The sequence below is a fragment of the Mesoplodon bidens genome (genome assembly GCF_964165515.1).
Source record: "Mesoplodon bidens genome assembly, chromosome: 8".
In the NCBI taxonomy this organism is placed as follows: domain Eukaryota; kingdom Metazoa; phylum Chordata; class Mammalia; order Artiodactyla; family Ziphiidae; genus Mesoplodon; species Mesoplodon bidens.
Genome location: NC_138165.1, coordinates 86,528,444 through 86,543,309, shown reverse-complemented (window position 1 = coordinate 86,543,309; position 14,866 = coordinate 86,528,444). Strand labels below are relative to the sequence as shown.

At 38.3% G+C, this 14,866-nt stretch overlaps 1 protein-coding gene across 22 annotated transcripts in view; it reads right to left on the bottom strand.

Moving 5' to 3' along the window:
• Positions 1–536: 536 nt before the first annotated feature.
• MAP2 (microtubule associated protein 2) overlaps positions 537–14,866 on the bottom strand; it is a gene marked incomplete at its 5' end in the record, with an annotated part of 75,070 nt that continues 60,740 nt past the window's right edge. For 19 of the 22 annotated variants that reach the window (XM_081242800.1, XM_081242805.1, XM_081242806.1 and 16 more), the window contains 3 exons: positions 537–1,506; positions 1,723–1,835; positions 5,389–5,470. In XM_081242800.1, coding sequence (XP_081098926.1) covers positions 1,291–1,506; positions 1,723–1,835; positions 5,389–5,470 — 411 coding nt within the window. In that variant the 3' untranslated portion in view covers positions 537–1,290. Of the gene's footprint in view, positions 1,507–1,722; positions 1,836–5,388; positions 5,471–7,430; positions 7,524–14,866 lie in introns of all 22 variants that reach the window. The other 3 variants (XM_081242789.1, XM_081242804.1, XM_081242809.1) reach the window with 1 other exon arrangement.

The window sequence follows — 14,866 nt, the reverse complement described above, 5'->3', positions numbered from 1 at the left end:
TGGGATAACATGCCCCCAAATCCCACTGTTAGTTTCAACTTTAGCAAATGGAAAAAAAGAAAAAGAAAAAGAAATCTTAAGAAGTCTGTTTCATGAATGATTACAGGAATAAAACCCAAACTATCCTGTGATTCAAAATAAGATAAATCCATAATCTTACACCAACAATCTGTAAACCCTTTTATGTATAACTGGACCCACCCCCACAAACTCCATGTTGGTGAAAGCAAAGAAAAACAAATTTTTTCTAGCATCACGGGAGAGACTTGTATCTGGCACTAAAACAGGGTTACAGCTTTGAGTTGTTACAGAAAGCAACTTCATGCTAAAACTTTTTGTGTTTTTAAACTTTTTTTTAATAGGGAAAGAACCCTGCTAACACCTACTTTCACATACCTAAAACTGCAACACCAAAGGGTGCAGGAGACACAGATGCTGTGAATAAGGAAGTATAATATTCAAGTATATGAGGAAGTATCACAAATGGCCACAGAGAAATATATATATATTTATATCTATAATACTGTATCAAACAGATGGAAAGGGAGTGTGAAACTGGTAGTGTGTACACAAATCTAGCTGATCAACCAACGTTCTAATCAGACACGAGTCCACCCTAATGAAAGTGCTTCATTCCTAAGAGATGCACTTTATACCACTTCCTCAACCACAGCTCGAATGCGTCGTAACTATTTCTTAATTAGTTAAATAATTTATTGGATTGACTTATACTCTGATATAATTATCCAGGTCCCAAATGTTAATAACTTAATTGAATCTTTCTTCCCATTTATACAAAATAACGCTTTTAAAAAAACTTATTTCTTACATGCTCTTCCCTTCCTGCAATCAGACTCCTTGATTTAATTTAACCTGTAATAAGTTACAATGGGCAGCTTTTTACCTTTTCACCCAGCAACAAAATAGTGAAATGAGCAGCTTGGATTTTAACAAGGCCTTTCAGGATGTAGTGGATAGCCTTCAGGCACATGAAAGGTAGAAATGCAATTTTTAAAATAATATTACTCCATGCAAAACAGAGCAGAGCAAAAATAATTGTCCAATTGTACTCATGTAAAGCCAGTATCTTCCTGTTACAAATGGAAATCAAGTCAATTTCTGCGTATACTATTCTTTTTTTTAATATAAAATTGTAACAATTACTACAGTTTGGGAATGAGATTATTTATTTTATGGTTTGTAAAGAATGAATATAACACCTGCTCAGAGCCCACTCCTGCCAAGAGCTCATGCCTAAATAGTATTACTTCAATGCTAAATGAGAAATATTCACAAGCCCTGCTTAGCGAGTGCGGCAGTGACGTCCTCGGCCAGGGTGGCAAGCTGGGGGGATTCGAGCAGGTTGATGCTTCCAGAAGAGGAGACGTTGCTGAGTCGTCGGGGGGATGCCACGCTGGATCTGCCTGGGGACTGTGTAATGATCTCAGCCCCGTGGTCCACACGGGCCTTAGCATGCTCTCTGAAGTTCAACTTTTGGCTGTCAATCTGTTTAAGACAAGCATCAGTCCTCGTTAACTCAAGCATCTTAACTGTCGCTTAGCTCCTCTATATCCCAGAGCTGACACTCATGTCACTTCTATTCAGCTCTTAACATCCCTACTTCTAGATGTCCAGGCCTTCAATTTGGGACCCATTTTGATGAAGAGTATTTCAGAAGGATTTTTTAAAAAGGCAAGATCGGCTCACGATCTTGTTTCTTACCTTGACATTACCACCTCCAGGTACGTGGTGAGCATTGTCAAGTGAACCAACTTTAGCTTGGGCCTTTTCTTTGAAATCCAGTTTCACACTCTCAATTTTCACACGCCCACCACCTACGTAGGAGAGGAGAAAGGCTTTTAAATGCCTTGCTAAAATTAAATCTTATATTTGTGGTGACTAGTTCCCCAAAATGATTATAGTAGGTAGACCATGGCAAACGACAAACTTAATGACCTCTACTACCCCTCCGACCATGGATGTGAAAGGAATCTTTTAGAATTTCTAGTCTATACCATTTTCCCCACACCATCTATGGTAGTGACATCCTTTTTGTACCATTACGTGGATTGCTCTACATGTTAATTCCTTTCTCCTCTACTCATGTCTAACCTAAAATATCAGAGGGGTTGTTCTTGTCTGTGTGATAAAAACTCTAAAAATAACACAATGAAAGTATCTTATGTATCCTTTCTCAAACTTGGCACATTTAGTCTCTTATTTCTAAGGGAGCAAATTAAATTGCAATGAAACTCTTCTTTATTTTTCTTAATGGTAATAGGTCACTTGTTCAAAGAACTATTAGGCTAGCAATGGAGTGCATGTGGGTAATATTACCATTTGTCAATTTTCAGCATTGATAGCTTGACTGATGAAACTGGAGTCAGGGGCTAAGTTGCTTAAGAGCTTCCATTTTAATTAGCAGATGGAGTGACAGGAAGAGACTCTTAGGAGATCCCATTCTTTTCCAGATGCCATAGGACCAATGTGACTCTGACTTTGATCTGATAATACTGAGACGGAGTTTTGACCATGCCATTTCCTTAAATGCTAATTAGTCTGAAACTCAAGGATCTGCTGATAGATGAGAGTGCCATGAGCCACACTTCTGTGGCACTCCCAATTCTGCACACCTTTCTCAGGCTTATGAATGTAAGGAGTTCTACATTGAGTAGGTATCTGTTGTCCTTTAGCCTGTTCTTGAGCCTGTCTGCTGATGTCTTTGACCTGGAAGGAAGCTGGATTAGACACCTTTACCTGTCTCCACCTAAGAGATTAGCTTTGACTTGCATTATTAACTTGGTTTTGGCTCTATGCATTTTTTTGTAAGGCCAGTGGTAAGCAATGTGACCCTCTACTATCATTGCATCTCTCTTGGGATTTTGATTTGGGAAAAATACCTGAGGGACTCTATGGAAACATGGAAGAGATTTTTTAGTTTTGGACTCTTGCTGCTTATTTATCTCTGTAGACGAGAGAAAGGTCTGTTAAAACTTTACAGGTCTCTTAGGCCTGTGGTGTTTTTCTCATGTGATACCTGGACATTTATATTAACACCCAATTACCTGGCCAGGGGCCCCTTGAAATTGTATGGTGTTACTGGATTAAATTTTGAAGATTCATTCATTCTCCTCCTGAAGGCTTAGGATGTGCATGATGTTATTTAACTCATGCTTACAGAAGACATGTAGTTGTCCTTCCCTCAAAAGATGCATAACTGCAGGAGTGTTATCCTTCCAACATTTTACTTGGCCCCATGGGTCTCACTTGTTGGTTGTTACAGGATTAGTGTGAGTCATAAAACATAATTATATTGGTTAGAGTCTAGAAGATGTTGAGCTTTCAGCTACATGAGATCAACTTTCTTAGGATCTTACTTTTCTATTTTTTGGTGGCCTCTGATAGAAATTGTCTTTTCAAGTTTTCTTTTATGGTTATATACTGTGTCTATGTAACCTTGTTAAAAGTTTTTTGAACTGTATTTTGAGAGAGAGAGAAAAAAAATAACAATGTAACATTGACCCAAAATATATTCAGAAAAGGAAGATTGAGGAGTCTATTTCTGTTGAAGTCCTACTAGGTATTTTTACGTAACTCTTAGAGAAGTCCATTTGAATTCAGACATCTCTGCCTTTGGTTCTGAAAAATTCTGGCCCCATCAGGAGCAGTAACTGCAGAAGACTATAATCCCCATCAAACTTCATATGTCCCGAAGTGAAGTCCACAAGACTGGATATTTCAATTTGTGGCTCCAGGTGTCAAATTGTTTCCTTTATTTTCTCCTTAGATATTCCACAATCCAAAGTAACTTTGTGAAAAGCTTGCTATTGTCAAGGATCATTGTGCTAATACATCTTTATGAACTTAGTCATCTGGTTCATTTATTACGAAGTAAGAGCTAGATTTAGAAAAAGGTGGGAGTCCATGACAGTAGCCTTTTATGACCAGTAAAACATACACAGAATATTTTCTTATCTATATAAGATTTTTCTGTGCATCAAGACCCCAGGTTAATTTAACTAAATGTATACTTACTGTCTGGAATGAAAGAATCCAATATTGTCTTTTGTATTCTGGAAGAAAGTAGGCAGTGTAGCCAAATACTTCTATCATACTGTTGACACAGTACAAAGTCAACTAAATGTTTGTAGACTTAAGTAATAAATGGGGGGTTGTGAAGATACCCACATGGGAACATATCCCTGCTGTTTCCTAAATGACAGAGAGCTAATTCCAGGGTAGCAATTCTGAAACCAGGAATGGAGATTCCTTACTCATAGTTTCTAACTCCTTGACTTGCCTTATGAACACCCTTTGCCAAAGAGAAGCCTGATCTCTAGATATGTTTCCAATTCATTTATCTATTTTGAAACATATCCTATCTACCTTTGTTTTTCAACTAATAAATTCTTCTTAACAATCTCCTGGTCAGAAATCTCATTGGGCTCAATTGTTTTTATACCTTGTTTTGATAACATTTGAGACAATGATTAATAGGAATAACGTATTACCTGGTTTAATTAAGATGCCAAGCATAGATGGTTAAAACCAATTGCTTCCTCTTGTTCTTCAATGGTATATATAAATTGTCAAAATATTCTCAAGAAAATTTACAAATTTGACAGTTGTCCATTATTTACATATGCACGAAGGTGGAATTTAGCAAAAATATAATACATGATACTCAGAAAAAGTGACTCATAATACATTAGAGGGAATTAAGGAGGGAAAAATCCCCAGCAAGATGAGTAGAAATTCTACCTTAGTGCATCAGTCTTATGAGATATTCTAGAAAAACAAGAAGTCCATGGTCAAATAAGTTGGGGGAAACATTGCATTCTGAGGATTCACAATACTTATTGATCTGGATCTGAGAAATTCAGCAGAAAAGTTAACTTTTTCAGCTTTGCTTAAGCACAATCTTTTTTTCACATAATGTAGAAAAACAATTTCTTGAAAACTCTTTGGAAATGCTTCTTTCAGTGCATGTATTATGTATAAATACATGGCTCAATGTATTTTATAGACTATATATTTCCAACGAGCTCCAACATGCATGTTGAGTACATAGAGATAAACGCATCTCATGTACCTTTTAATTTTTATTTATTTATTAATTTTTATTTTTTTGTCTTTTTCTCTTTTTTTTTGTACCTTTTAATTTTTAACATGTCCTATGATACGTGGCCTGTTTGTGGTAACTAAGTTTACTTGTCCAAGTGAAGATGCCTTGAAATTTCTAATGTAAATTTCTATTAATAAAAGCATGAAGTATCAGGATTTGGAAAAGTCCTTCCAATTAGATATTTCACAGCAACACAAATCTTGCTTGTCAATTTCTTGAATCCAATCTAATATCTCTCAGACTACTAAAAAGTACCGATTTACCTGGCCTGTGGCGGATGTTTTTCAGAGAGCCGCATTTGGATGTCACGTGGCTTAGGTCTATCTTCTTGGTGACAATCTGTACCTGTGTGAACCACATAAAATGTGCTTAAAATAGTTTAGACATAAACAACCCCCAAGACCATACGTCAAATCTAGAAATCCAAACTCACAACATACAACAACACATGCACACAAATGAGAAAACACAATCTTCCATAGATCCTCCCACATGTTTGGTTGGAAAGAAAAACCAAAGTGAAGGAAAATCCTAGAATAGAAGATTTTGTTAGCAGAAAACAGATCATGCCACAAGGGGATAGAAACACCTGGATTCATAAGGCAAGCTTCCACCCAGAGAACGAAGCCACATCGTGTCAAACCTTTCCATAAGCAAAGAGCCAAGTGAAGAGAGAAATTATTCTTTAAAAAGTGATTTTTACATAAAAGTGACCAACTTTGCTCATAGAAACAAGAAGCCCTACACTGCTTTAAGATAACAAGAAGAAGAAAGCTCTAAACATGCTTTTCTAAAATACTATTGTCATGTCTTGGCTAAATGGAATTTTTATTGCACACCAGATTATCAATATAAAATGACAGCATTTTTTCTTCTTTGTGTCTTACTGAAATTATTTCATCTCCCAATATTTGAAACAGTGCTTTCCAAGTGTGATTCCTGGTCCATTTGCATCAGAAATACATGGGAATTACTTAATTGAACACTGGAAATGGCGTCAGGGAATCTGCACATTTGAACAAGTGATTCTTCTCTAGGGGGAAATTTCAGGTTACTGTTTTGGAGGTTGGAAGCTCCCTTACTTACTTTAGAGATCATCAGTTATCTCAATTTATCCTTTTCCATGTAGGCGTTTTGACCAGCAGCACCCGTAGTAGAGGGCAGCTGGGTCTACCCTCTGATACCCTCAAATTATTTACTAGGACCAAGATTGCTTCTGTGAGAGTACCACATGGTGTGAGCTTACAGTCAGGGCAACAGGAAGGAGGGCAACCTTGTCAGTGTAAATGCTGAGCCTGAGGCTTAGCCCTGCACCCTGGAAAGAGCCCAGAAAACCTTGCTGTGGTCCTCCCACATGGCATATTTTCACGCCCAGTGGAGCTACTTTGAACATCAGGTGACAGCTCCTGCTAGAAGGCACTTGCTTGTCTCTCCTTTCACTGCTTGACTCCATCTCTGCCCAGTTGAGGAGCAAGGAACCAAGAGTCATTAGATAGGTGAGAATTCTGGATTTGATAATCTATAAATTACTTGAGTCACAGATGGCCAGAATCTGAAGTTTAGGTGACAGGATCTGTAGTATAGAGAGTCACCCAGTTCGTCTTTTTTGTTATTCTAATTTTACAAAGAACCATGCTTTCTTTAGCTTGAGTTTGCCTGTTTCAACTCTTCCTCAACTACATTTGAGAAACATGGATTCATCTTTCCCTTTCTCTCATAGGATGTTATTTTCACTCAATTTAAGAGACAGGAAAAAAATTCCATCATGACAGAGTATACCGGGACTTGAATCTTTTCACTGAATTACAGATGAGCCATGCTTCACCAGTTTTGTATTATTCCAAATGATAACCCAACTCTTGTGAATAATGAAGCACAAAATATTGACATTATACAGTTTGGGTACTTTCAAGTACATCAGTCTTTGCCTCAAGAGTAACTTAAATGGAGCTAGAAAAGTGTGTGCACAGCTGACTTTTGCAGGGGAGTAGAGACAGCATGAGAAAATACCTTGAAGCCAAAGGCCAGCAAACAAATTGGCAAGTGAAGTGGGTTTTCCATCTCCCCGAAAACCATGGTGTACCCCATTAGAAAAGCAAGAAATTCGCCAGTGATCTTAGAGGGAAGGATGGGAAGGCCATCACCAAAAATGCAAGGCTAACAAGCCCTCAAACCAGGGGGACGTGTGGAGCAGCAACAAGAAGGGGGGAGTGGGTTGGGAGGGAGGCAGGAAAGGAGACCAAGTGCCTGCTGTGCAGATGGCTCCACACAGTCAGGACGGCTCCTAACAGAAGCTTCTACTTACATTTCCGCCCCCAGCAGAATGTTTGATGTTATCCTTGGAACCACATCTGGACTGAACCTTGCTAAAATCAATCTTCTTGTTTAAAATCCTAACCTAAAAGGAATTGGAAGTAACTTCACTGTGCATTTTTCTTTCAGTATGCTGGGTATAGGGAACCAGAAATGGGCAGCACCAAAGAGGCTCCAAACTCCCTTCCACCTACGTAATCATTTAAGAGAAAAAACTAACACTGAAACTGAAGAGCAGATCTATCATATGAATATGAGCCCCTTTTCTCCTGCACCCTCCCCCACAAGGGCCAAATGCTTGAGAGCCTTAGATATCCCAGCTGTAGGCTGCTATAATCTGGAAACAATATAGGAAAAGAATAAAACTTGAATTTTCTGTGAGGAGGAGGCTTCTGATATTGTGGGCAATGCTGGGACTCAGGTCCACTCTATGGAAGGGCCAATAGTGTAGTGCAGCCCAGGATCCTGAAGGATACACCAGTGCCCCCTCCTCCCCCTTAACCCCTAAAGTGTCACCCATCACAATTGTGAATCACCTGGTACACTTGACTTGACTATGACTGGTCCACATAGAACAGGTGAGGTTCACATTGGTCTGGCTGAATGCTACAGGTGAGGGTTCTCATTCATCCAGGGGAAGAAGCCCTGGTTTCCCAAGATGGTCAACAAGGAGGCTCTGGGCCTCCTCTGCTGAAAGGATTTATGACTCCCTTGCTGGTTTGGCTTGGTAGCCTTTTGAAAGGCCTCTCTCTGACAACTGCTCATAAATAGCCATTATTCTTGGATTTGGTGTGAAAGCATTATTTCCATTTTTAGAGGGGAGAAGACCAAGGACCACTAGCTAGCCGACTTGTACTGAGTCATGAACAGTTAGTCCAGGCCTTGGTTGGGCCCAACAGATATGAGGTTAGGTGTTCTATTTCTATTTTCAGCAAGTCCAGTACTCACCTTGAAGGTAATAGCAAATCCAGATAACAGTAACTCCAGATCTGGAAAGATATTACTCTGGTGTAATGTAATGTGCAAAGTAATAACTCTTGTAGCTTCTTTCATGTGTTTTTGAATTGTGCATGTTTTGGAGGGCCAACAAGCAATGTAAGAATGGAAGGAAAGGTTTATTTTTGTTTGTTTTATCTTACTTTGGCTACAACTACCCGCCAATAGCTAAAGGGAAATCATGTATTTAGTGCTTTAGTGGACAATTTATCGCCTTATATATGATAAAAAAAGCTTAATAAAATTATCCTAAGGGCTTCCCTGGTGGCGCAGTGGTGGAGAGTCCGCCTGCCGATGCAGGGGACACAGGTTCATGCCCAGGTTCGGGAGGATCCCACATGCCGCGGAGCGGCTGGGCCTGTGAGCCATGGCCACTGAGACTGCGTGTCTGGAGCCTGTGCTCCGCAGCGGGAGAGGCCACAGCAGTGAGAGGCCCGCGTACAGCAAAAAAAAAAAAAAAAAAAAAAAAAAATCTATCTATCTATCTATCTATCTATCTATCTATCTAAGAATGGTATCACATCTCCTTGTATTCTCAAAAAAAAGTAAAAAATTCAAGAGCACGTTGAATCCTGACTATTTTTAACTAGACAAAGCTTAAATTGCAGCATCTGCCTAACATTGACAAGATAGCTTGCTCCTTACAGGGAAGTATCATTGACAGCTCTCATCGGCAGCCCAAGGGAAGGGCCTCTCGTCAAAATCTGAATTCAGAAGACATGATGATTGTGCCACTCTTTAGGGCATAATAAAAATTCCTATTAAAAAAACGGGGGCTATCACAGAGTCTGTATCTAGCCATATGTGTAGTTGCACTATAAGAGTTTCACATAAATTGTAGATGCAGATAAGGAAGTCAATAAGGGCCACTACATTTCAAACCTCACAGGTAAGTTAATTTTAGAAAGCAAATAATTTTGATTTGTTATTTCTAATAATAATACTTTAAATTATTCTCCATAAGGATCTATTTATTTTGGCAATGAAATAGAATTCATCTAAGCCATTTTTCTAATCCTTGGGGATATACAGAGTCTCATATTTCATTTACAAATTTTAATTTAGAGATCATAAGAGTACCAATCAAGTGACATTACCAAGTGATCAAAAGCCAAATGTTAAATCTGACTCATTTGTTGCAAAAATGGAAATTCCAAATTCAGTTACATAAATTTGTTTGACTCTAACTTTTAATCAATTGTTTGACAATTTTTATGATTTCCAAAACAAATGATTCAAACCCAAAGGGGACACATTGCTTGCATTATTTAGAGATGATTCAAATCTTAAATTCTAAAACTTCAAGGCCAACTTCAAAGTTGATTTTCCTGAGAATCATAGATTTTCTACTGAAAAAACTAGCTGGCCTTTTTTTTTTTTTTTGCGGTACACAGGCCTCTTACTGTTGTGGCCTCTCCCGGACGCGCAGGTTCAGCGGCCATGGCTCACGGGCCCAGCCGCTCCGTGGCATGTGGGATCTTCCCGGACCGGAGCACGAACCCGTGTCCCCTGCATCGGCAGGAGGACTCTCAACCACTGCGCCACCAGAGAAGCCCCTAGCTGGCCTTTTTTGATGGTAGACTATATTAACATTAACCCACGTTTGCTCAATCTGACATGCATTAATAGCACATTCTTTACATATTTCCATAATTGCAAAAACATTTTTTTTAAGAAGATGTTGGGGGTAGGAGTTTTAATTAATTAATTAATTAATTTTTGCTTTGTTGGGTCTTCATTTCTGTACGAGGGCTTTCTCTAGTTGTGGCAAGCGGGAGCCACTCTTCACCGCGGTGCGCGGGCCTTTCACTGTCGCGGCCTCTCTTGTTGCAGAGCACAGGCTCCACACGCGCAGGCTCACGCACAGGCTCCAGACGCGTGAGTTGTGGCTCACGGGCCTAGTTGCTCCGCAGCATGTGGGATCCTCCCAGACCAGGGCTCAAACCCGTGTCCCTTGCATTAGCAGGCAGATTCTCAACCACTGCGCCACCAGGGAAGCCCCATGGTATATTGCTTTTGTCTAAAATGAGGCAAAGTATGACATTCATCATGCTTAATGGTTGAGTGGACAGAAATAAAACCACTCTGGGCAGTGAATGTTTGATGTTCAGTAAGTTTTACACTCTAGCTTGACAACTTGTATCTGAGCCATGTGACTCACATTTATGCCTTAGCAAAATTACAAAATACTTCATGCCAAATATCTCTAGGATCATTGGCAAATAACATCTTAGAGAGTTAATTCCACAAATACAGGCAGTCCTCAGAAACCATCCCATAAAATAGAAAAATAGATGACTGCTCTGAAGGATAAGGCTTTATTTCAGATTAGTTTTTTTTTTTTTTTTTATCAGAGTTGAGTTTAACTTTCTGTTCTCTGTGGATAGATGAAATAAAAACTACTTTCTTTGGGAAGAAATTTTCATTGGACTTTTGTTTTCCTTAAAGCCTATGCCAAGAAAAATTATTTTAACATCTTAGAGACTGTCTAGAAAAAATATAATGAACTTCTATTTTACAAATGAACTAATTTTCTATTTGAATGATATGAAGGAAAAATTATTTCAATAACCATTATCCAACATTAACTCTAAATCACATTTTAATCTTTGTTAATTTTTTTCAATCAAAATTTTTACTTGCTCTATTAATGCAAAGAACATGACAACCTTTCCTTCTGCATACTCCATAGTGGAAGTGAAATGTATTATTGTATCAATCAACTGGATCATCCTCCTAAAATTCTGCCTTATTCAAAATTCTACCAAACTCCCTATTTCCTATTAAATACAACAAAACTTTTAGCCAGGCAACCAGGGTTTGTAGCAATTCTGATTTTTGAGTCCTCTCTTAATACTTTACATTTCATCTAGACTGTATTCTAGTCCATATTAAGGGCCTTGTTACATTTTCAGGTTCACCCCCATGCTTTCTTCATGTTATTATCTCTTGACAGAATGTCCTCTTTCCAAGTTTAGTCTGTCACAGTTCATCCTTCAAGGCTCAGCCAAATGAGTCCCTAGAAGTGGGAGGCTGGCAAAAAGGATTTTATTCTCATGCGCATACATTGATTACTTGTATGCACACACCACTGATTTTTCATTCATATAAGGGTCCTATAAGCATGAAGAGTTATAAAGAATAGGTTAATGTAATTGAATAATTAATCAGAATTATTTAATTTTAATTTAAATTAATTCTATGTATTCCTCCACAATGCTAGGAAAGAACAGAATAGTTACTTTCTGGATATTCTTGATGCGACTCTAGTTGAATTTTACCATAATGGTTCAATTGAAGTGATCTGCCACTGTACTCTCTCTGCATATAAGTTTAATTGCTCCTTTAGAGAAATGAGCTTTTTGTTTTCCCCCCCAATATGGGGTTACTCTAAGAAGGGGCAGGAATGCAAAATGCAGGCTATGCCTGTAGACAGGAAAAGATCTCTCTTACTAGAGATTAGCTGGAAATATGAAACATGAGAAATGAAAGAAAATACAATCCTAACATAGTTTTTAGTAAAACAGTTTATAAACCAGAGGCATTAATCACAGTGTCAACTTGGATTTCTTGAGCAACAGAAACTTGATTTTTTTGACACTCTCTGCTGCTGCTTATTTAAGTAAAAATATCCCCATGTCAGCTCAAGATAGCAAGATATGGAAAGTAACTGGGAGTCCAAAAGTTTGGATTCTGTTCTCAGCTTCTTTACAATCTGGTCTTCAGGTATCTTCTAGGTATGAACCTCAATTACAAGAAATTTCTTTCTTTCTCCATCCAAGGTTGTCTTAGAAAGAAATTCTTTTTGAAAGGTAGTGGACAGTGACACTCAATTGACTTCCCTTCAACTTTATGGGGAATTAAGCTTTTCCTTTGGGTTTGCATCATTTCTCAGGAAGGCTTATTAAGCTTTTCTTTATACTTGCATTATAAAAACACTCCTCTGTCTTTCTCAAAAGTACCTCCTATTCCATAACATTCAATTTTAATGAAAACTATTTAGCCTCTACCGAGTCCAGAGGTATCATATATTAAAACAAAAATGTTATTATATCATATATTCCTGAAGATTGAAAGTTCTCTGGAACAGATGATGTTCATCAAATATTCATCTGTTAACAACACTGTGCTCTGGTCAAAATGCATACAGGTATACAAACATTATAGTCCATTCTGAATTTTAATTAACTCTACCGACACTGATCAATAACTTCTTCAAAACTAAGTATATAAATATAAACAATAAGTATACTTCGATACACATTAATAGAAATAATAGTTTATGTCAAAACATACAATTCCACAGATCTCTAAGGAAAATAATATGGAAGAGGACCTATTAAGGCATCAGCCCAATTTTCCTGTGCAGACTGTCAAAAAGCACAGAAGGTAAAACCTTGTTGAGAAACCCTGGGGTGAATGCATAATGCTGAAAATTTTAGAAAGAACTTTTTGGTGAAACAGACATTGAGTTTAGCCATTAGAACCACTGTTAAATATTTTAAGTGGTCTGTCCATGGGCACTGGAAGGAAAGTTATGAATATAGCAGTCATTGTGACTCATGAAAATTAACAGATAATGAGCTTTATCTAGTTCATATGCCAAAATCTTGACATTACATTTTTTTCTTTAGTTTAAAATTTTAAGATATTTTTAAGGAATACTGGACCAAGTTGGTAAGAAAGTAACTTTTTGAGAGTCTGTTCAGTTGTTTGAAAACAACCCGAGATTCAATGCTGTTCCCATGTCCCTGCTTGGTTTGTAAGTGAACAGCAAACAAAAACAGACTCTACAGGCCGCAACTTTGTAAACCCAAAGTAATAATTTTTCCATAGTTTTTAATAATTAATATTTATGAAGCTTAGCTCAATAACTTTTCATTACCTTAGAAAAGATACCTGAATTACAGTTATAAAATTCTATTGCATAAAGACAGGGTCCCTGATCTCAAGGAGCTTTCATTTTGAGATAATGATGAATTTGATAGCAAAAAAATGCCTTGTAATGTATTTTGGTGAACAGTTTTTCTTCATGCTGGGTTGTATTTTACAGTTAATGGGGTATTTTATTACACTTCTTATTTAGCATTTATTTGGAGGCCTAAGGAGATGGAAAGAATGGCTTGGAAAAAACTTAAAATTAAATAAAGGCAGGGCACTAGGGGAGGACAAGAAAAAACAAACAAACAAACAAACAAACACTTTTTTTCTGCCTAGATTGTAGAGGCCAGTGGATGTTATTGTCATCCATTCCCCCTTTATCGTATAGTGCCCAGCATAGTCTTTGTAAATGATGAAAGAATAAATATACAAATGAGAAAAAAGATCTAAATAAGTTTCAGTCTTTCTCTCTCTTTTTTTTTTTTTTTTTTGCGGTAGGCAGGCCTCTCACTGTTGTGGCCTCTCCCGTTGCGGAGCGCAGGCTCCGGACGCGTAGGCTCTGCGGCCATGGCTCACGGGCCCAGCTGCTCTGCAGCATGTGGGATCCTCCCAGACTGGGGCACGAACCCGTGTCCCCTGTATCGGCAGGCAGACTCTCAACCACTGCACCACCAGGGAAGCCCAGTCTTTCTCTTTTTTTAATAAAATTTATAATTTGTAAATTTGACTATATATTAATAGCACTCAGTAGACCTTCACAGTGGTTAGCATCATAATTTTATATAATGAGAAAAAAATCCTGTTTTACTATAACTTATCAGTTGCCTCCAGAATTAATTCCATTTTTTCATTTGAAGATAAAATTGAAAGCAACTCATTCAAGTTAGCATGTGAAAGGCCAAAAAAGTCTCAGGATAATGCCTAAAACTTTATAAGAAAATATAAAAAAAGATTCCACTCTACGTTTCGCACATTTCATTCTCTCCTTCCTCCTTCCCATTGCTCCCCCTTCCTCAATTACACTCCTATTTCAGAAACACTGCTTTTTCACTCAACTTCAGCTGGCCCTTTGTGGCACAAATATTTATGGAGTCTATTAGAGTACCTAAATGAATGTTTTTTGATGAGCTGCAATGCAAAAACACTGTAGAATCATGGATTTGAGAGCTTAATGTATCAACATAGTCTATTTAAATGAGGTGGTACTATATACAGAAACAAGTATTATTTTGTTGTTTCTATCCTACAAATAAGAAAGTCGAGGGGTTCCCTGGTGGTGCAGTGGTTAAGAATCCGCCTGCCAACGCAGGGGACACGGGTTCAAGCCCTGGTCCGGGAAGATCCCACAAGATCCCACATGCCGCGGTGCAGCTAAGCCTGTGCACCACAACTACTGAGCCTGCGTGCGCTCTAGAGCCCACGAGCCACAACTACTGAAGCCTGTGTGCCTAGAGCCTGTGCTCCACGACAAGAGAAGCCACCACAAGGAGAAGCCTGTGCACTGCAACTAGAGAAAGCCCATGCACAGCAACGAAGACCCAACACAGCCAA